This window comes from Trichechus manatus, unplaced genomic scaffold (genome assembly GCF_000243295.1).
Source record: "Trichechus manatus latirostris isolate Lorelei unplaced genomic scaffold, TriManLat1.0 scaffold00016, whole genome shotgun sequence".
In the NCBI taxonomy this organism is placed as follows: Eukaryota; Metazoa; Chordata; class Mammalia; order Sirenia; family Trichechidae; genus Trichechus; species Trichechus manatus.
The window spans coordinates 10974579-10998456 of record NW_004443952.1 but is presented as its reverse complement, the minus strand read 5'-3'; the positions used below and the strand labels follow the sequence as shown (position 1 = coordinate 10998456).

The following is a 23878-nucleotide window of genomic DNA, read 5'->3' as shown; positions in this document are numbered from 1 at the left end:
AAAGTTTGACACTACCCTAAGGTCAGAGTTAGGAAAGAATCGTGAGTAATTACGCATGATCTCTTCAAAGAAGGGAGTATTGCTGCCACTCTGTTGATTGCTAAGGAAGCATGAGAAAAATAATACTGATATAACTTGACCGGTAAATTTGAGATATTGTAGGTGACCATCTTTTATGTTCACCTGGATAACCTATGAAGCACAAGGATATATTGTAAAAATACACTGAGAGTTTTAATGAAAATTCATTGGTTTGATCTTCAGCAAGTATTTTTCTCCAGTTTATACAAGTGGCTCAAAATTTATTGATATTTCCTCTTGGTAAGAGCTCCCATTTTTATGTCAAACTAAGAATTATCTTGATCTGAACTCCTCTTCTCTAAAGATTCGTGCAGTAATGTTTAAACAAAACTATATGAAGGTAAGACCTTTGAATTTATACAAATGTATGCCAATCCACATGCCAGATTAATTAGGGGTAACAGAAAGATGATGTATGCATTAACATGAGGGTTCACATCAATTAATTTTTATGAATATAAAATTGTTTTTTATGAACATAAAAATTATATGTATAAGTATAAAAGTAATGTCTTCATCTAAAATAAGCTAAATTATTTTTTAATCTTGTAGTTTAAGTGCAAGTTCATAATTCAAGTTAATCTCTCATACAAAAACTTATACATACATTGTTATGTGACCCTAATTGCTCTCCCAATACTGTGGCAGACATTCCTCCTTTCCACCCCTGATTTCCCATGTCCATTCAACCAGCTCCTGACCCTCTCTGCCTTCTCATCTCACCTCCGGACAGAAGCTGCCCATTTAGTCTCGTGTATCTACTTGAGCTAAGAAGCATACTCTTCATGAGTATCATATTATGTCCCACAGTCCAGTCCAAACTTTGTCTGAAGAGTTGGCCTTGGGAATTGTTTTAGTTCTGGGTTGACAGAGAGTCTGGGGGCCGTGCTTTCTGGGGTTCCTCTAGTCTCAGACCGTTAAGTCTGCTCTTTTTACTAGAATTTGAGTTCTGCACCCCACCTTTCTCCTGCTCCATCAGGGACTCTTCTGTTGTATTTCCTATCAGGGCGGTCATTGGTGGTAGCCAGGCACCATCTAGTTCTTCTGGTCTCGGGCTGATGGAGTCTCTGGTTTATGTGGCCCTTTCTGTCTCTTGGGCTAATACTTTCCTTGTGTCTTTGGTGTTCTTCATTCTCCTTTAATCCAGGTGGTTGGGACCAATAGACGCATCTTAGATGGCCACTTGCTAGCTTTTAAGACCCCAGACGCCACTCACCAAAGTAGGATGCAAACATTTTCTTAACAAACTTTGTTATGCCAGTTGACCTAAATGTCCCCTGAAAGCATGGTCCCCAGACCCCCACTCCTGCTACTCTATCCCTCGAAGTGTTTGATTGTATTCAGGAAACTTTTTAGCTTTGGTTTAGTCTAATTGTGCTGCCTTTCTCTATAGTGTGTGCTGTCCTTCCCATAAAGGGAAAATTTAGATAAGAGATAAAAAATTACCCAATTGTTTCATGTCCTAGGGAAAATTATTGTCAACAGTTTGGCAAATCTCTTTTGATGTATATTGGATATACATATTCTATGCAATTGACAGCACACTATGAACACATACTTATATATTGTTATCCACCAAACTTTATGCCATAATGATTCTTACATGTCATTAAAACTCTTTGTAAGTGTAATATTTAATGGCTTCATAATATTTGATCTTATAAATGTACCACGAATTATGTAACCAATTCCAGATTTTAGTCATGTCTGCTGGTGATTTTTTAATAATACTGTTAATGCTGTGATATTATCTCTGTATAAATATTCGCCTGTATGTCTGATTTTTTTATGGGATTGATTCTCAGGCAAGGAATTGCTGAATTTAAAGGTATGCATGCACATTTTAAACGTTTTTGATACATGCTGCCAATTGTTCGGAAGAAAGATTGTACTAGTTTACATTTCCTTGGGTGGCGCAAGCAGTTTGCACTCGACTAACTTAAAAGTTGGCTGTTGGAATCCACTCAGCAGTGCCACAGAAGAAAGCTCTGGTGATCTGCTTCCATAAAAATTATAGCCAAGAAAACCCTGTTGAGCAGTTTTACTTATGGGGTCACCATGAGTTGGAGTTGACTTTATGGCAACAGATTTGGTTTTGGTTTACAGAGTTTCAAGAGGACTTTAACCAACTGCCCATTATCATTAAAACAAACAGCACCACCACCACCACCAAAATCTTTGTTAATTTAGTAGGCAAAAATTTGCATCATTTTAATTTTCATTTCTTCTTCTTTTTTTTTTATTACAGAAGAAGGCCATGTGAAGATGGAGGCAGAGATTGCCAAAAGCCACTAGAAGCTATGAAAAGGCAAGGAAGGATTCTTCCTTACAGTCTTCAGAGGGTGCATGGCTCTGCTGACACCTTAATTTTGGATTTGTAGCCTCCAGAACTGCAAGAGAATAAATTTTTGTTGTTGTTAAGTCACTAACTTTGTGGTGACTTTTTATGACAACTCTGGGAAACGAACACAGGTGTATTATTGCATCTTCTGACAAAATGAAAATTGTGACTCACAATTTTCTCATTGTTATACCATTTATTTATTTTACATAGTATGGCTTTGGTTAAAACTCACAGATAATATTCAAGACGAATGGGAATAGCTTTTTTTTGCCTTGTTCCTGATTTTAAAGTGAAGCATTTAGTGGTTCACTACAGGAATTATTAGGGTTGGTTTGAAATTGACATGCTTTTGTATGCTGGAGAAACATCCTTACTTCTGTTTTAGAGTTTTAAGAATAAGTGTTGAATTTTATTAAATGCCTTTTCCCTATCTATTGCTATTATCATATGCATTGAACATGGCATCCTTGGAAAACACCACCTTACTGTCAAGAATTGTTTATAAAATTACATTATTGAATTAAATTTACTGAATATTATTTAGTGTTATCTGTGTCAACAGTTCAGAAGCAGTAAGGTTTTGGAGTATTAGATTTGCATTTCATTTGGCTTTGTCTTGTAATAGCTGTCATTTTAGGCAAGTTATTTGACTTCTCAAGGAGCCCTGTTGGCAAAATGGTTAACTGCTCGACTGCTAACAGAAAGGTTGGCTATTCGAACCCACCAGCCCTCCACCGGAGGAAAGACCTGACCATCTGCTCCAGTAAAGATTGCAGCCTAGGAAACCTTATAGGGCAGTTTTACTCTATCCTATAGGGTTGCCATAAGTAGGAATTGACTCGAGGGCAGGGGGTTTATAAGGTCACTGTGAGTCAGAATCGACTCAATGGCACATAATATTTGACTTCTCAGAGTCTCACTTTCCTCGTCTGTAAAACAGAGAAAATAATACCTACCCCAATAGGGTTGTTACGCGGAGTCAAAGAAATAATGTCAGTAAACAACTAGCACAGTGTCTAGCACATAGTAGTTGTTCCATAAACGACAGCTATAAAAATGTGATTTTAGAGTTGTTTATTTTTCTCGGTTAAATTTTTGCATCACAGTGATATTAGTTTACCATATTTTTCAGTTTGTGGGATAGTTCAAAAATTTACCCATCTTTATATCTAGTACTAAAGATTTTAAAAATAACATTCTTCAACTATTTTTAGTATTATTGCTCTGTGGATCACATTTCTAGATTGTTGAAATCCTCACTCATCTGGCACTTCACTTCCTTGTACTGTCTGCATAACGCGACTAATTTGACTTACTTTTAAAATACAAATCAGATTTTAACCTACTCAAAAGTAGGACAATACAAATTCTACTTAATATGCACACATTCAGAAATGAATTTTGTTTTCAATTGCAGTAGCTTTCCTTACGTTAAATATTCTGGTACCACCTTTCTCTTCTTTTATTACCTAGCTTTTAATGATTTTGAGTTTTATTCTATTTTTTTATGATTATAAATGACATCAACATATTTTGGAAGTTCCCAAAAAACCCACTGCTGTCGAGTCGATTCCAATTCATAGTGACCCTATAGGACAGAGCAGAATTGCCCGATTAGAGGTTCCAAGGCTGTAATCTTTACGGAAGCCAACTGCCGTATCTTTCTCCCAAGGAGCGGCTGGTCGGTTGAAACCACCAACCTTCCAGTTAGCAGCTGAGTGCTTAACCACTGAGCCACCAAGGTTCCTTCTTTTGGAAGTTAATGGGGTATAAATAAACTTAGTAAAGGGTATGCTCATCTACATGTATGATTGGTCAAGAGAGTGAATGTCAGCCAAAAGGAAGATGAGGGTCAATGTCTGAGGGAAGTGAAGAGAACCACTAGGAGAATCAAGATCTTTTTCATCAAGAGGCAAGTGGTAGGAGTATTCTGCTTCATTTATCCCAAAAGAGGATCTGAGACTAAACATTATTCCTGTGTTTCTTCCCAGTGCCACCACGCACCACGCTCCCTGCATGGGAGCAACATTCCCAGAGGATGGAGGAGAGATGACTGGTGAATTTCCTATGGAAAAAAAAAAAAAGTAGTGTTCCGCTGTACTTTCCAGAAGTCTGGGGAAGGCTTAATCCTGGTAGAAGTATAGTGATGGAGGTAGGTAAAGCAGTGGGGACTGTGGAGTAGCTCGGGCCTCCCTTGGGCAGCCTCAATTCTTTTTTTTAACTGGTGGGACGAGTAGCACAGCTCTGGGGGGACCGTTCCCATTTGCCTCTTTCCCTGTCTTCCTCTTCCTATTTCTCTTCTCCTAAAGCAGTGAGTTGTGGGATTACATTCCAAGTATGGGCACTCTGTTAGTCTTCCAGTTCTTGTATTTCTTATTCCAGCTGTGAGAAGAAAGGAGTGCACTTTAATCTGTGAACTATGTTCTTTATGTTTTCTTTCCTCCCATCCACTGAGTTGATGCCTTACAGCTTTCTGAATTTTGGGAAAGAAATTAGCCAGGCTGCCCTTGGCACCAGGATAGCATCCTGTGTCCAACAGTTACTCTCTGATTAACTAAAGGGAAACCTTCATTGTTACAAATCTTGTAAAGACGATGGGTCTGGAATGAAGGCGTCTCCTTTATTGTAATTTCTGCGTGCACTACATGTGATTTTATGTTGTGCCAGTGGCAGAGTTGAAAGAGCATTCGTCTTCTTTATTCCCTAGCCACCTCAGAAAATGGCACTGTCCAGCAAAATATTATTTAGTAGCAAAATATATTTTAATTGGGAAATCATTTTAAGTAACTGAATAAAAATGTGTACCAGGAACTTTCCCAACAGACGGCAGAGTATGTACATTTTGTGAAGGTGGAGCAGCATCTATTTAATATATTTTTTTAATATAGAAAATACAGGCATATTTAAAAATGAAAATATGTAAAAAATACATCACAAAGAATAACAAAATATATCACAAAATAAAAAAGTAAACTGAAAATAACAAGTTTACTAAATAAAACAAGACCCAGCACCATGCTGGACTTTCTGTGAGTTCCAGGATGCCCAGGCACTACCAGGAAGAGATGATCCTGTTTTTGAGAGAGCCAGCTGGTTGTGCAGTGGTTAAAACCCAGTCTTCCTTTTCCTGGAAAACAAACAAACAAATAGATTTAAAAGACAAGAATGAACTGAAGAGTCAACACCTCTTTTGGGGCTGATTAAAACAAGATTGAAAGTCTCAGGCACCCAGGCGTTATCTGTGATATTGTTTATAGGGATGAGAGTCACTCCTTGAGGTATCTAAGGGGCATGGAGACAGGTACTAACTTATTAAAAGATCTGAGAATCAGGAGACCTGAGTTTTATCCTGGCTCTGTCACGAGTTTCCTTTCTGAAAATCCTCTCATCTGTAAAGCAAGGGGTTTGGACCTTGTGAACATGAAGTTCTCTTAAGCATCAACAGTCTACCGTTTTACTTACGGTACTTATTTAAGAAATTTTCTGAAGATACACACAGAGATCAGAGGAGCACAATTTCTTTCTTAACATTTGAGCTGTCTGAAAACAAGACAAGATTGGTCTTATGCATCAGTAGAGAAGGTGACATGTTGAAGGATTTAATGGATGCTGCAGGACATTTCTCCACTAGCTCTCATGATGCCAGAAAACTGCTCCATATGTCAACAAGCATTTATTGAGCGTCTATTTTTGTGCCTGTACTAGGTGCTAGGCATACATTCTTTAAGGCACTCACAATCACATGGGAAAGAGAGAAATTAAACAAATAATAATTTGTAAATCTCTATTGTTTTGACTTCTCAGAAAAGCTTTCCCCCTCTCCCACTTGAGAGAATTATACTCCCATCTTCCTTTCTTTTGGGAACTGCTACCCTCTCCAACACTTTACCCAATGTTTTGACAAAATTGTCTGGGAAGCCTTCATCTTAGTACAGCATAACCTAACCTAGGACCACAGTTGATTGGTCCATGGGTGGGCCTTTGAATCAATCTGGACCAATCAGAGTCCTTCCCCTGGAGTCCTAAACTGGGATAGCACATTATCTCTCTAGATACTGTACTAAAACCCAAAACCAAACCCGTTGCTGTCGAGTTGATTATGGGAACTGAAAGTAGATCTGCCCTGCCATGTGAACTGAAGAGCAGAGAAAGCTACTCTTCAGCAAAGAGAAGAATGGAGCAGACACCAGAGAGCTAGAGAGAGGACATGAGATGAGAGGTGGAGAGGCTTTGGATGGCTTTCAACTGCCTGATTCTCCCCTAGTGAAGCCCATCCACTCCCCTATCTTTAGGTTCCAAGCAAGGCCTATTCTGATAACAAATTACTTTCTTTGCTTAAGCTACTTAGAGTTGCAAAAAGAGAATCCTAATTAATACGTGTCTTTTAGAAGAAACAATCATGGTATAAAGTCTACCTTCTTTGTTGGTAGTTGCTTTTCCTTGAGGGTGCGATATATAGCTCAGATTAATTTGCCTTAATCTTTTCTTAGATTCCTACATCAAACTTTTGCATAAACAAATCTAGATTCTGTTCCCTTTATTAATAGATAGTATTTTCATATAAGCTAATCACTATTCTTCCTCTGGTCAAGGAAGAGCTCCTAGGGGAGCATTTTGATGTTGGGGAACTACAAAAACTCTGGGTTTCTTTTTCCTTATCTGTAAAATAAAGGGGTTGAAATATAAAGTCTAAAATTATAAGAATGTTATAAATATTTTCTATTCCTTTTTGAGTCACTGCTGTTCTTATTTTTTTTTCTCTCTCTTTCCTCTTCTTTTCTTTTTTTTATTAGAAATCCTTTATAGTTTGACTCCAATTTTCTTAAATTCTATCTACTCTGCTCTCCGGTAAAAGTATCATCTCTCTCTTGGCAGCTTCCAAATATACTTCCCATTCCAAATTTGCTCTTTGGGGTTCAGTTATTTTTTTCTATCTGCAGAGATGGCATACGCTTGCGATATGAGGAAATTCATTGGCACAAGACAATTTTTTTTTAAATTAAGTTTTTATTTTAATAGCTTTCTGTTTTTGTAAGTCGACCTTGACATTCCAATTCAAATGAAATAAAAGGAAATGGAAGAATAAGAGTTGGTTTCAGTTAACTGAATTTCTCCTTTTAAATGAATATGGAAATACCCATTTGTTTTTAACGACTCCTATAAGATGGGTAAGTAAATGTACCTTATAGAAACCCAAGCGATGTAATACAAGAACTTATACTGAAAGTCATGAAATGGAGCTGGTAATATTCCAACAATGCAACATTTGTGAGGACAATGTTTTCATATTAAAAATATTTTATTCATGGTATGGCAAAGTATGTCTAATACTTTCTGAAGCTTAAAAAGGTTTAAGTTATCTTTTACCTACTTTCTCTTTCACTGATTTTTATAATAATCTTTTCTCAATTATGATACTTATCGGGTCAGAAGTAAGAAACTAACAGAACCTGTTTGCACTTAATTTTTCTTCTAGTCAATGATATACTGTACATATATACATGTCTTTACTAAAAAATATGAAACAAAATATGTGACTTTAAAAATAAGTTTACCAATTTCAATATTATTTTTTATTGTAATCAAGGATTTAAATGAACATCTATTAAATAATTTTCAATAAAATGTAGAGTTTATTATTTATTTTATATGCTTGCATATGAACGATGCAATCTTCTGTCCAAGAAGGGTTTATTTTTAAGACATCATTGTTTTATTTGTCAATCTTGAACTAATATTTCTTAGCTTTGACTTTAGTTCAAATTTAGAAAGTATATTTCAAAATGGGTATCTTTTTTAATACAATGTTTACATTCAAACTAGAAATACCTTCTTGCTCATGGAACAACTTAAATGCAATTTTGATGTCATCATTTTCCCCATAAGCATTATTTTTGGTGTTCTTACCTGGAACAGTCATGTCCTGTCCAAGCCGAGAGACAATGACATCGGTTTGGTCTGATGCATTTTCCACCATTTAAGCAGGGAGACTGGCAAACAGCTGGGATGAAAAATTCATGCATTATTTAAGTAACACTTAGCAGTTTTGAAGATGTCCATGAAGGCATATGGAATGAGATTTGCTCTACTTTCTGCTCCAGCTTCCATTCCTCATGTACTGTTTGCGTTATCCATTTCTGCCACTTTGTTTGACCTCACAACACTATGGCATAACCTCCCCTTTTCCTTCCAAGCTAGTCAGATTGCATACTTAAGTCCCAGGTTAAGTTCTACCCACTTACTGAAACCTTTGCTGATTGCTCCAAGCCCGTACTGATTTCTCTCTTTTTTCATCTTTTTATTTATGCAACAAATTTGGCACTTGTACTGTTTTAAACTGTAAATTCTTCATATGCTCAATTAGATTGTAAATTTCTTGAGGAAGTTAGCACTAAACTCCACGACTGATTGAGTGATTACATTAGACATTAACTCTAACCACAATAAATCAGGCATATGGATTGTCTAAAATAATAGATGATTCAAAAAGTCCTTTGTATTTGGCTAGGACACCATTTCATGGCTTTGACCAGCTTTAATTAGAGTTACAGAATCTGTATTAGGGATAAAAATTAGCCACAGATGAAACCACAAATCCACAGTCTCATAACCAAACTCTTCATCTGTATGACATCTATTTGTTAGAATACCTGATGAAGACCTAACAATAAGTTTAACAAAGTTTAACAAAAGGAAAGGAGAACTTCCCATAGGAAGATAATACAATGCCTGTTGGGGGAAATCTAGAAATGGAGAAACGGTCCAGGCTCATAGCATAGAAAGGTAGGCCCTTCCGCAAATGGAAAACCCATCTTTGGTGAGATATGAATAAATGATACTTCTTAAATCATTCATTCATAAAATATGGAAAAATGTCTGCTAAGCAAGTGCCAGGCACTTGGTAAGCACTGGATGGGAAAAGATGGGACAAGAAGCAAAACATCAGTCTTTGTCCTTGAGAACCTCTTTTGGTGTGTTAAGAGTAAGTGTAGGGCAGCAGGATGTACTTATTTTCAATTTACTGAAAAAGGGAAATTACTAAACAAAGAAGGATTAAAACTAGCAAAAATAAAACACAATAAACTAAAACCAACATCTCATAGTTTTCTGCTTGCTAATATAAAAAACATTAGTCTTTTTCAAGAGCATGCTGACTTAGTGGCAACTGACTGTACTAACAAATAAATCATTCTTTTACTTCCCTGTCTAAAAGGTTAATATCTTCCTCCTTCCCTATAATGTTGGTGTCCCCAGTGTTCCATTCTGGGCCACTTTCTCATGCTTTGTGTCTTCTGCATACTCTTCTCCTTGTGAATTTTTCCCAACGATGATCTACAAATCTCTATCTTCGACTTAGATGTATCTTCTGGGAACCTAACCCATCATCCAAACTGCCAATCAGATCTTCCCCCTTGTATGTTCCACAGGCCACTCAAGCCCAGTATGTCCATACTTATCTGTATCCTCAGACCTGCTCCTCCTGTGTCTTCTATCTCAGTGGATGGCACCACCTTCCATTCAGTGGCTCAAGGTGGAAACATCAGTCTCAACTCTTCTCAGGCCTTTACCCCCATAATCTGTAACTAAGTAACATCTATTCTACCTCCCTTGAAATCCACCATTTTTTTCCTATTATTTCTCCAGACCACTTGCCAATTCTACTTCAATAACCTCTTAACTAATCTCGCTACGGTAAGTCTTTCTGCCAACTCATTTTCCATACTGCTGCCAAAAGCATTTTTTTTTTCTAAAAGAAAATCTGATCACAGATTCTCTGCTGGAAATCCTTCAGTGGCTTCTGTTGCTCACAAGACATAATCCAGCATTTGGCTCTGCCCATGTTTATTTATTCAACCAGTTTATCACTTACACTGTTTTAAACTGTTTATTGTTTTACAGCTTCATTTCCAGCCACATCTATGTTTCCTCTATGGCTTCAGTTATACTTTGCTGAACACACCTGTGTGCTTTTATACCTCTTTGCCATTGACTAGAATGATCTCTTCCTGGTGACTCCTCTTGCTCTTCCTCTGCATCTATGTGAAGCCTTTTCTGAAGCCCTCCATTTGGTTAGTTAATCCATCTTCACTGCTGCCATAACCTTTTTGTAGAATCCAATGAGCCCGTGTCTTAATGTAGTCTAGTTATCTATCTATAGGCCAGTCTGCATCCCTTCTCCTTTTCCAGCCGGACTGAAATTCTGGAGGGCAGGAGCTCCCATCTTATACCCTTTTGTGTGCTTAGTACTTAGGGTAGATAAGTAGAATATATGCTGAGGTAGTTGCTACAAGATTAGAAAAAAGGAAGACTATATAAAGCAGTACCATTAAGAGCTTATTCCAGTTAGGGAAAAGAAATAAACAAATGAATTAGGTCAGCTGAGCATTAGCCTGAATGGTTCTAATTGTCTAACATCTGTAGAAATGGAATGTTAGAGAATAGATTTAGGCATCGCCTGGTATGCTAGGAAAGGTTTGAATAGGTAGAAAAAAAGAGGGAGACCATGAGCAAAGTCTAAGAGATGGGGAGGAGAAGGGACTGTATGGGATGGGGTAGCAAGGAAGCCACCACTGCAGGGGAGATATGTGATTAGTGGGAGTGGGAAGGAAGATTTGTCAGTTGTGCTGAAGTCAGTCTATGTTGCACCTTTGAAATCAAAAGAGTTCTGGCTGGATGTGCAGACAATAGGCAGCCATTTAAGTTCTTAAACAGGAGAAGACGGGCCAAAAGCATTACATTAATGATGTTCACCCTGGAAGCGGAGATGGGAAGTTCAGCTTCCAAAGAAGAACAGGTCTTCTACTAGGTGGTGACAGTGGGGATAGAGTAGGATGCAAGAGATACTGTGCAGAAAGGAACAAAAACAGTGATGCCACTGATAATCTCAGATGAAGGCGAGGGAGCATCAGAGGTGTCTCTAGCTGGCAGAACAATGCCATCACCTGTAAAACTAAGGTACCTGGAACAGGGCAGAGCTGGTTTGCAAGTAAGCTCAATTTTAGATGCATGAGAAATGTGGACAAGTAACAAAGTTGATTTGCTATGAACAAACACTATCTAGGTTGCATGAAGAGTCAAAGGCTTCAAATTCAGCCTCCGGGACATTTTTCCTTTTCTTCCTTCATGGATGGCTCAGTTTTGGCTTTAGGCAGTGTCATGGTTTGAATTATGTCCCCCCAAAAATGTGTGTATCAGTTTGGCTAGGCCATGATTCCTGGTACTGTGTGATTTTCCTGTATGTTGTAAACCTGCCTCTATGATGTTAATGAGGGAGGATGGGTGGCAGTTGTGTCAGTAAGGCAGGACTGGATCTACAAGACTGGATTGTGTCCTGAGGCAATCTCTTGAGATACAAAAGACAGAAGTGAGCAGTGAGACAGGGGGACCTCATACCATCATGAAAGCAGTGCCGGGAGCAGAGCGTGTCCTTTGGACTGGGGTCCCTGTGCCGAGAAGCTCCTAGTCCGGGGGAACATTGATGAGAAGGTCGACAGAGAGAGAGAAAGCCTTCCCCTGGAGCTGACACCCTGAATTTGGACTTTTAGCCTACTTTACTGTAAGGAAATAAACTTCTCTTCGTTAAAACCATCCACTTGTGGTATTTCTGTTATGGCAGCACTAGATGACTAAGACAGGCAGGGTGACCACACATCTCATTTAGCTTGTGACAATCCCTCTCACTGGTTTAATTATTAATAGTGCCTCTTACACTCTCAAAAATGTCCTGGTTATAAAGCTAAATTACATGGTCAGCCCAGCCTCAGTGCTCATGACAAACACTGGTGTCAGCTACCCTGTTCCCACTGGGGAGGTGGTATAGGTGTAGGTATTGTTTACAGGATGCATGGTGGAGTGTTACAGTTTATACTGAATAAATATAGCAAATCTTACTCTTTTAATAATAACCTAAAAATTCTGGACATTAAAAATGTAAAAATCTGTCATTTTTAACTGATTGATTCATTTGACATTCACTAAAAAAGTACCAAAAAACTATCATATTCAGGCACTATGCTAAGCTCTGGGGATATAAAAATGACAAACACCTCTGTCTCAAGTGGTGCATGGTCTAGTGGGGGAAGAGATATAGAAACAGTAATGAAAGAGGTACCGAAGCACAATGGGATAAACACTTAAGGTATTTATGCTTTGGAGACATGTTTGTTAACAATCAACCACAATTTATTACTGTTTTCCATGATGAGGAACCATCTCTTTGTTTTTTCACTTTAACTTAAAAAATTGTATTTATTTAGAGCTGACTTAGGAAATAATATTGGAGTTATCATTCCCTGTCCTTGAGCATAGACAATGTGACCCAGCTGGAGCTGGGCTCACAAGGACTCAAAAGGACATATCAACTGGGCCCTGAGGTATAAAGACAATAACTAAGATAATCTTGGAAAATATCTTTTAGGGAAACTTTCAGATAAAGCCAATCAAACAGAACACAAAAGACTTTCCACTCTTACCTTTTTCTATTAGCATTTAGTGAATAGGAATTTGTTGGACCAATGAAGACCCTCCTGACTGTCGTTACTGAAACCTGTACCAATGATTGTTAAGAAAGACGATTCAAAATTTAGGATCACAGTTTCTAGCCAATCTGTGAAAAGGTGAAACTTTCAATGGTTTTGCCCATTTGAAATGTTAATATATAGTGATGACTCTGTAATGGTCTTTGGACTCAGGCAGACGTGGCTGTGGCAGCATGCTTGTCCGTTTTCCCACTTGCTTGTTCTGTAATATTCTTTGGACTCGGGCAGACATGGCTCTGGCAGCATGGTTGTCCGTTTCCCACTTCTGCCTTTTTGAATATATGCCGAATAAAACTTTGTTTTTGCTTTACTCAACTTTGTCATGTTTTTCCCCTATAACAGAGCCTTGTTACAGTTTCCACAATTTAGTCATTTAGCTTTGGTGAGATTAAAATAAATATTCTTTTGAATCTCTGTGTAATGTTTTCCTTACTTCCTGCAAAATGGAGCAGATGACATGAAGAAGGCTGACAACTGAGTGGGTTTAGATGCTCGCCTTTGGCACCAAACAAAAAAACCAAACCCGTTGCCATCCAGTAGATTCTGACCCATAGTGACCCTATAGGACATGGCAGAATGACCACATAGGGTATCCAAGAAGCGGCTGGTGGATTCAAACTGCCAACCTTTTGGTTAGCAACTGTATCACTTAACCATTGCACCACAAGGGCACACAACCCTGAAAAGTACCAGTGAGGCAGCGATGTAGTCAGCATTGAGACTACCATTCACGGGACCATCTTGAGTCGTTTTTGCACAACCTGGGACCCCTTTAATGTCAGCACCGTATCTGAATTTGAGTCACACTCATCAGTGTCCTCTGGAGCTTCCCGGAGCTAAGTCACCAAGGAAACAAACCATGAGAGGAAGCCTACCTGTATGACAGCGGGACCCAGTCCAGCCAGGGGGGCAATTGCACTGATAAGGGGCCACACAGCGACCGCCATTCAGACAGGGAAGAATGCATATTGCTAAAAAGGAGATTGAAAAGGATCTGATCAAAATACACACGCTCAGATATGTTCAAGTGCTCAAAAAACATTTTCCAGGAGGACTGATACCTCGCTGGACCCACTAGATAAGCTTCCCTATGTGTTGTCCTTATTAATCAGTATCGCTGGAAAGCACCATGAGGAAAGTAAGTCTGGCCCCTTAGCTGGATGTAACGAGCTAATGGCAAATGCACTCCTTCGGTGAGTCAACACTCTTAATGTCTGCTAAGTTCTCTCTGTTGCCTCCTCACAAAATAGGCAGAATGTTCTCCATTTATTATAGTTTTCAAATTTCCATTTTCAATGACATAAAATGCTCTAAGAGGGTTTGGCTGCCTTGAGGCTCTCTTCTTGTCTTGAACTAATATGGGAATGGGAGTCAGATGGGCTATCCTACAGGCTGGTGTTGGCAACGTGTTAGTAGTGATGGTACCACTCAGCCTTTATTTCCTTGAAGCCAAGGCCTGGTGGTGACTGAATCAGGTCTCCCCACACCCTCCAGAGCAATGATTCCTCCTATTAGAAATCACTGAGCTCTTTAAAGAGTCATTGTCTTTTAAAAGGTATGAGATTGTCTACTGCCTTGTTACTCCAAGTAGGAAGCCAGCGGCACTGGCATCACCTGGGAGTTTATTAGAAATGCAGTATCTCAGGCCTCACCCCAGACCCACTGAATCAGTATCTGCAGTTTAACAACATTCCTCAGATGATTTGTGTGCATGTGAAGGGGAGGGAAGCTCTGGTCTAAAGCAAGAGGGCAAGCACCAGCTAGCTCAGTGAGCTCAGTCAGCTAAGGCAGGCCTGCAGTGGGATTCCCTGAGGTAAACACTGCCTGAGTCTTTGGACTCCTAGCGCTACAGCACGTCAAATCTGGGAGCCCTGGGTGGGAAGGAATAACTGGGGGGAAAAGGAAGGAAAAATGTAGTTTCTCTTCTTAATCACAAACTAGGAAGAGTTGCCTTGGTGAGTTGTTAGAAGTCTAAATTTATTTTCATTACACGTTTTCCTTTATAGGTTAGTTGAAATAGTCACATTTTAAAAAGTTTCAGAATATCTTATAAAATGCCTGACCTTTAGACGTAACTGGTATAAACCAATGGCCACCACATTAGTGACGTGACCCTTTTTAATGGTTTACATATGCCACTCCCAATGACGTATGAAACCATTCTATCCTTATTTTTTTTTTAAGATACTGAAACAAAGTGTAGTTGAGCTATAAAAAAGAAATAAAGACAATAATTTACATTCTTCTTGAAGTTCAAATACAAAGTACTTTTTTGAGAATCAAAATTTTGTATTAATCTACCAAGTTTACAGGAGTGCCAACTTTCCTTATTTTCTTAAATGGGAAGAGTTATCCTTAAAGAAAAAGAGTGAATGGTGGGGTTGTAAATATTACCTGCAAATTAGAATGTTATGCAAAGGCGACCACTATCACCAACTAGAGCAAAGAGCAGTATAGTACATAGCAGACCAGAGATAAAGGAAGATGAGGGCTGGGAAAGTTGTGTTACAAGCTCTTTCCCAAGAAGACTCTTGTAAATCTGTGCCAGGAGGTATGTGAAGATGGTTTTGAATGGATGTTGGCAATTGTTATTTCAAAGTCATTAATATTCTAGATCTTTTGCAACCTACTGACATATTCAGATCAGCCTACGTGCTCTGTCTGATCGGTTACAAGGATTTAAGCAGATGAATTCTTCCCACCAGTAAAGCCAAGACCCAGTACCTTCCTTGAGTCAGCAAACTGCCCAGACTCAAAGTATGATTTGAAAACATAGTATGTGAGATTTGAGGACAGACTCACGCTCTTCACAGAGGCGTCCCATCCAGCCGTCTGGACAGGAACAAGCATTTGGGCGTTGGCAGATACCTCCATTCTGACATGGGAATCGACAGACAGCTGGAAAGAGAGGAGAATGGGTTATAAATCTAGGGAATTATGGAAGGTGGTTGTCATCAGATAAGATTGTTCATTTACATTTCATAGTATTTCCTTGACTCAAGCTTTAAGGAAGAGAAACACAACTGAATCTCAAGAAGGAATTTCAATAAATGGAGAAGTGTGGCATTTTATTGGCTCTTATTGCAGTGTTTATTTTTTGGTAAGTCCTGGAAGAAATCTCAGACCTAGTATACCAGATACCGATAGCTTCCAACATGCCATGTCCCTTTGTGACTTCATACTGTTGCAGATACTGTTGTTTTCCCTGCCTGAATACTATTCTCTTTCTCTTCCCTTTGCCCTACCACTCCTCCTGCTAAACTTCCTTTCATTCTTCAACACCCAGTTCCAAAGTCTCCTTCCCTATGAAACTTTCCCTAACTCACCCCCACAACTTCCTGGGTAGAACAAAATATGGCCTTCCTTTACCATACTCCCTATCACTTTGAACTCAACACTCTTCTATTATATGTGTATGTACGTCTATAAATCACCTATCACGTTCTATAGCAGATACTGTGTTCCTTTTTGTTTTCTGGAGTCTCTGGGTGATTCAGACTGTTAATGTGTTTGACTGCTAACCAGAAGGTTGGAGGTTCAAGTCCACCCAGAGGTGACTTGGAAGAAAGACCTGGTGATCTACTTCTGAAAAATCAGCCATTGAAAAACCTATGGAGCACAGTTCTACTCTGACACACATGGAATTACCATGAGTTGGAGTCAACTTGACAGCAACTGTTTTTTCTTCTTCTTTTTTTTGGTTTATCTGTCTGCTATAATAGATTGTGATCCTTATCTTTCTATCTTCCTCAGGGTGATACAGATACTTCACTTTTTTGTAATAGATTTTTGTTGAAAAATTTTATCTGGTTTTAAGATCAACTTGGGGGCTCGGTGGCCTTTCCCATTTCCCCTGGGACATCTTCCAGAGACTTAGAAACCGCTGTTTTTGGTCCAGATACCTTCCCATGGCCTTAGAGTTGTGTGTATCCTTTGGGATTCTGTGTAAAGTTATGTGTGGGGCAGATGCCTTATGGTGGGGCAGTCCCTATACACTTGGGCCTTCCTGAGGATGAGCTGTGAATCTCAAGTTAGATTGGAGCTGATTCCACGGGGTTAACCGGCAAATTGTTTTCATATGAAGGTCCCTTATCTGTACTAACTGGAGGAGAATCTTGTGACCTATTTCTAAAGAAGCTTCAGTATTATTCTCATAATGGAGCCTGGGGGGCACCAGTGTGCCACCCTGTAGCATCCTCCTCAAGTTCTCCTAGCTGGGAGTCTCATCTCTGGCTTGGCCCGGGGTGAATAAGAATCAGCTGTGCTCTGGATCATATCCCTTCTCAGCCACTCAAAGATTTCATTACTTAGCCCTCACGATTCTATATATTCAGCATTTCCCCTCTATTGCCTTCAGAAGAGACAGTGCCAAAGGATTTTGGATACTAAGAACAGTAATCTGGTTGGGGTTTGGGGGGAGGCAGCCAGGGGATTTGTTTCAAAAGTGTAGTTTAGAGTGCAAACTTTTGCTTGCATACTTTTGGTAACTGTAGGGATAGAGAGATGATGGAGGGAGACTGGGGTGATTTTAACTCTTCCAAGACATCCTTGGTGCTGCCAGTGATCCCTCAGTATTTCCTATATTTAAAAAAACAAACCCTAACTTCAAACTCCTTTCCAACGAACCCCAAGTATCTTTTTTTTTTTAAACACAGGCATTAAAAATCACCATTTTATTATTAACAAATTCACAATTTTCCACACTCTTTTTCTTTCTTAAATTAAGTATTTATTTCCTTGACTCATTTTTCCTACTTTTTAAAAATCCTAACCCCAAATAACTTAATGCAAATCAATTAGCTGATCACTTGGCCTATAACAGATACTCAAGTAATATCTTTTCCTTTCTTTATATCCCATTAAGTTCTAGAAGGTATAGTTTGCACTTGTTTTCATCATTTCTTTGCCTGTTCCTCACTCTTCAAACCACAGTAGTCTGGCTTCTGCTCTCAACACACCCTGGTAACTGCCTGAGTTTATGTTAGTGGTGTCTTGCTACTGTTAAATCCAACCAGCTCCATATAAATTTCCCTTCAGCTGCACTAAAAAATAACCATTCAAATATTTCCTTACCCCTGCAAATAGGAGGTGATGTCCAGGTTCCATTTTCTAGGCAAACACTTCTTAGGGAACCTTCCAACATGTATCCACTGTAACATGAGTAAGTGATCATGTCTCCATACTGATAATGTACTCCTCGAGCAATCGCATTTTCTACATGAGCTGGTGGACCGCAAGAGATTTCTATAGGAAAGCAAAGATAAAATACATAAAGATAACTCTTTCACCTACATAGTGTCTGCATGCTGTTCAGTAAAATTAGATATTTTTCCAATTATACCAAGAACAAGCTCTTGTACATCTCCAAAGATGTGTTTACACGAAAGGATCAGTGGAATTAGAAGAGGAGAAGCATGCTGATTGTAGTCTATTTTATTAAAGATCATTCATTGCCGTACTTCATACTCCATCAGGGATGCTCTCTCAGTGTCTAGAATAGTGTCTGACACACATATTTGAAGAATGAGTAAATGAATGAATATTGTTTCCAGACTATAGGTACTCAATTTACATGCCTTGAAGAGGGTTATGAAATTCGAAGCTACACATTGGTTTCCCCCTTTTGTAAGACTGTAAAGCAGTGAATTATAACTTTTGGGATCTATGTTAGATCGCATGATAATCCTCTTTCTCTTAAAAGGGACATGTGCTATATATGTAAATAAAATTTTATAATTAATTTTGCTATAAGAATTTTACGAGCAGTCTGGAGATAAGTGGAATTATTCTGGGGTGGATCACGAGGCGAGGACTGGGAATTCCGACTTTAAAATCAGTCTCCAATTTGTATAAATCTGACTTTTGGATGAGAAGTCTTTATGGACTGGCTTCTAAAAGTTCACCTTGGTGTCATAATACTATTACAAACTTGTTAAAAGAGATGATCAATTTGTATGATATTCCTAAATTTTCTTTTTCATCTAAGATTGAGTAAACATTCATTTAATCAGTCAGCTATCAAACGTGTATTAAGTGTCTAGCAGAAACTGGGAAGAAACAGATGAAGAAAATGTTGTGCTTTTGCTCAAATTAAGTGGGGGAAGACAGACAAAGAAATACTGTGATACAACCTAAAAAAAGTGTATTAGAGGCATGGTGATCTGTATAAACACTGCAAAACCACAGAAACACTGAGGTGAACATAATCCTAATTATGCTTAGGATTGTCAGGGTATGATTCACACTGGAAGTGGCATTTGGACAACCTATAAAAGTTGAGTGGATTAGAGGGAAAGCTTCCAGAGAACAGCATGTAGAAAGATTATGGTGAGCTGATGGTTGGTTTAGAGAAGTGGTTATCAAAGAACAGATGTCAGCCCACCTATATGGGAACCAGGAGCCCTGGTGGCGCAGTGGTTAAGTGCTTGGCTGTGAACCAAAAGGTCGGCAGTTTGAAGCCACCAGCTGCCTCCGTAGGAGAAAGATATGGCAGTCTGCTTCTGTAAAGATTACAGCCTTGGAAACCCTATGGGGCAGTTCTACTCTGTCCTATAGGGTCGCTATGAATTGGAATCAATTTGACAGCAATGGGTTTTTGGTATATGGGAATCACCATGGGTTCTTGCTAAAAATGCAAATTTCTGGAGTTTCTGGTTCACGAAGCTGCATTTTACATACTCTCCCTGAGTGATTTTCATGCACACTAAATTTTAATCACTGGTTTATGGGGATAAATATTGGGTGAAAAGAATGAGGTGGGTTGCTGCTCAGGTGTGGGAAAGATATTTTACTCTAAGCCAAAGTTTCGTCAAGTAACAAAACGCAAAAGAGGGATTGAGAATAACAACAATGGAAACTGTCTCCTGCTCTCCAAGGGAACCCTGACCATCTCAGGAATATTAAGGAATAGTTAAGTATGCATTGAAGAAATATTTGTAACAAGTGCATGGCTTCCTTTGCTCTTTCTTTCCGTGGCCTGCGGGGTAAGTCTCGGAGAGCCAAGACTAATATGAAAACATGTCAACAGAATTAGACCACTTGGCTGACTAGTCTAGGCTGGTGACTTTCAACTAGAATCAAGGTAAACTTCCAGTTTACACATACTTAGTTCTTTCCATTTCACTAAGGGGAGATTATGACATAAGAATTTGGGAACCAAATCCCAGCTAAAAGTAAAGTATACACTTCCCTGGAGTAAAATCAAAATTCTAATGTTGCAGGAGGCTGCTAGTTGAAGATTCAGAGACTTGGGCTATTGTTAATCTCTCCTATCAAGAGATAGTGCTCAAAAACACCAATTCATTTACTCTTCAAAATAAACCTATAGGTATTATGGGTGCTATTAACAAATGAGATCCCTAAGGCTCAGAGAATTTGGACACTAGCACAAGATTAAGGTTAGAAAGTTTTGAGGACAGAATTCAAATCCAGGCTTTCTCTTTTTCCAGAAAGTGGCCATAGCCTTCACATGCACATTTCTTATTAACTGGAGTGCAGTGCACTAAAGGGAGCCCTGGTGGCAGAGTGGTTAAGCATTTGACTGCTAACCGAAAAGTCGGCAGTTTGAATCCACCAGTTGCTCCCTGGAAACCCTTTGGGGCAGTTCTACTCTGTCCTATAGGGTCCCTATGAGTGTTGGAATAGACTTGACGCCAAGGGTTTTTTTTTTTTTGTGTTCTAAAGAGTAAGGCCATTGTAAGCATATTATATTCTTATACTTTGGAGCCCAGTGCTTGCATCTGGTTAGACTCAATGAATATTTGTTAATTGATTGTTGTAGCTGGGGTAGCTTGGACTACAAGGGAACCTGGAGGGCAGGATCTTGGGCTGAAGAGATGTTTTAAGTGCAGGTATAAAGTGTGTGTTGAGAGATGTCAAAGTAGCAAGAGATGTCAACAGATTGTATGTTATGTATCAACATGGTGCTAGCTCAGTGGTTCTCCAAGTGTGGTTCATGGACCAGAAGCATCAGCATCAGCATCACCAGGGAACTTGTTAGAAATGCAAATTTTCAGGTCTCACCTAAGACCTTACTAAATCAGAAACGATGGGGGTGGGGCCCAGCAATCCATGTTTAATAAGCCCTTCAGGTAGTTCTGATGCAGGCTCAAGATTGAGAACCACCGTGGAATGATTTTTGTGTTGGGAAGCATCCCTAGCCTATTAAAGGATAGTTTGGAGAATCTGACAGAAAAATACATATTTTAAATTTTATATCATGCTCATGCTTAGAAGAATCTGTTTAGTGACTCCTGATCAGATAAGTTATAGCCTATTTCTGAAGATATTTTTCTTTTCTCTTTTAATTAAAAAAATTTTTGTTTGGAATTCAAGAATCTTTTTTTTTTTAGTTTAAAAATTTATAGTGCAGAAACTGATAATCATGAGAGGACAGAGATCTAAATATCTACAATTAAGTTACTGGATTTCAAATAATCTCCCAAAGAAGGGACTGCCATGAGCTGCCAAAAAAACCCAAATCTGTCTCGGAAGAAGTACAACCAGAATGCTCCTTAGAAGCAAGGAGGTTGAGACTATGTCTTACGTACTTTGGGCATGTTATCAGGAGGGATCAGTTTCTGGAGAAAAACATCATGCTTGGTAAAGTAGAAGGTCAGTGAAAAAGAGGAAGACCTTCAACGAGATGGACTGACACAATGGTTGCAACAATGGGCTTGAGCATAACAACGATTGTGAGGATAGCACAGGGCCAGGCAGTGTTTTGTTCTGCAGTACGTAGGGTCGCTATGAGTCGGAACCGACTCGACGGCACCTAACAACAGCAACAACAACAAAGAAGGGTAAACATTGGTCATTACTGAAATTAATTGGACTCCTCCTGCTGACTTACTCTCACACTTGGCACTCGTCTGCGTCCACGTCTCGTCGGGATTGCAGGTAATGATGCCTTGCCCTTGGAGCTGGAAGCCTTCCCTACACTTGACAGACACATTCTGATCAACATAAAATTCCTTTTCCGATAGCAGAGCATTCTCCGGGATCACAAAAGGGACAGGGCACGGATTTGCTGTTAAAATAGAAAGAAATGCTTGCTGTTATCTTCCCTCTTATTTTATTTCTTGTAAGGCAGGGTAGAGTATGAGCCCTCTAAGAGTTGGATTCTCAGTGATGATAATATGAGGCTTACAAATATAGACCTTCAAACATTAAAAGCAGGCTTCTTTTGAACTCACATGAAATTATTTGAAAGGACAAAATCAGGTAAGATTTGAAAGCACCAAGCTGTTCAACCACTAATGCATAATTCTAAAATTCTGAGATGACAAATTAAGTGGTCTGAAATTATGACCCACAACAACATTTTAAAGTGTTTTTTTTTTTTTTTTAAATCAAACTGGGGAAACAAGAGGCATGCTAGAAATCAACAAAAGTGTCAAATATTCTCTTAATATTTGAAGAATATTAAGAAAATAGAGTAAATTTTTCTCACTTTCGCTTTACTTTCTTTTACTGGACATCCTTCAGAAGGATGGATCTAGAGAACTATCAGACATTTCTAAGTGAGTTGAATATGACTTTCGATCCCCACTACTAGGGGCAGCACATTCCCAAAACCAAACCAAACCCATTGCCGTCGAGTCAGTTCTGACTCATATCGACCTTATAGGACAGGGTTTCAGTCGGCAGCCAATTGCTTAACCACCATACCACCAGGGCTCCTGATAGCATATTATAACTCAAATTATAGAGTTTGCAAGGTGTATTGATAAAAATGGATGCTCATACTAGGATTGCTTAGTGCAAGTGTGTGACACACATATCAATACATATTTCAAGCAATTTTAGTTTTATTTCAAATGAGCACAAAAGGAGGAGTGTTTGTGAGGTTGGTAGTCTCTAGCTGAACCCTACAAGCTCAATTACTGCCATTAAGATACTTTAAACAGTAGCCAGAGCTTTCTCAACTTATATCTTGCTTGTGAATATTGCGTTTATTCAAGTAGTTATAACTAATTATCTAATTATCTTTGCTTACTATATTTATATATACTTTATTATGTTAATACTGTACTTTGAACATGTCTTCTATCTTTACCCTCAGTGGAATTCATTATACATTTATGTGAACATTTTTTCATTTTTTCTTAGTGCCTTGGACTTGTAATAATCCCAGGAATCTGATAAAAGTTTATTCTAGGACTGGAGAGTTGAGCAATACAAATAGGTTTTTAAAATACCCCAGAGTATTGGTTTGGATATGAACTGATTGCTTCTTCTGGGCCAATCTCACTTATCAGTGGAGGTTTACACATGTTTTAGATATTTGGGAAGCTAATCCGGAAACTAAATCCAATGAACAGCTCTCCTAAAGTCAACACACACGTTTGCAGAGAGGAACTGGGTGGCTCCAAGTTCCATTTTCAGTGCAGTGTGCCTCAGGTGCCCCTTCTAGGCTGTAGCCTCTGTTGCAGGAATACGCCACCCTGGGTCCACCTGTAGTGTTTTCAACTTCAGCCTTTCCATTCAGAAACTCAAGTGGGGCTTCACACCTGGTCTCTAAAAGAAAAATAAAAGTCTCATGAAATGTCTTTCCCAATCCTCTTTCCTTCCGCTACAATTGCTAAGGTACTCAACGCAATATATAAAATATTACAGCTCACTTATACGTGAGGCGCTATGATAAACACCGAAGGAGAAACAATCACACGCGTAAGTACTGGGTTAACACTGTTGTTAGCTGCCCGCCAGTTCATTCCAACTCATGGTGACCCCATGTGTTACAGAGTAGAACTGCTCTATAGGGCTTTCTTGACTGTAATCTTAATGGAAGCAGATTGCCAGGGCTTTTCTTCCGAGGTACCACTGCGTGGGTTCAAACTACCAACCTTTAGGTTAGCAGTCCAGTGTAAACCATTTGCGCCACCTAGGGACTTTTAATGGATTAATAAAACAA

The 23878-nt window shown here is 38.9% G+C and overlaps 1 protein-coding gene across 1 annotated transcript in view; it reads right to left on the bottom strand.

Annotated features, from left to right (window-relative positions):
• Positions 1-5270: 5270 nt before the first annotated feature.
• Positions 5271-23878, bottom strand: part of SVEP1 (sushi, von Willebrand factor type A, EGF and pentraxin domain containing 1) — a 216669-nt gene continuing 198061 nt past the window's right edge. The window contains exons 42-48 of the mRNA XM_004372179.2: positions 23308-23481; positions 21815-21991; positions 18037-18207; positions 15766-15861; positions 13839-13934; positions 8333-8426; positions 5271-5552 (exon numbers count right to left, since the gene is read on the bottom strand). Of these exons, the coding sequence (XP_004372236.1) occupies positions 5531-5552; positions 8333-8426; positions 13839-13934; positions 15766-15861; positions 18037-18207; positions 21815-21991; positions 23308-23481 (830 nt within the window). The 3' untranslated portion in view covers positions 5271-5530. The remainder of the gene's footprint in view (positions 5553-8332; positions 8427-13838; positions 13935-15765; positions 15862-18036; positions 18208-21814; positions 21992-23307; positions 23482-23878) is intronic.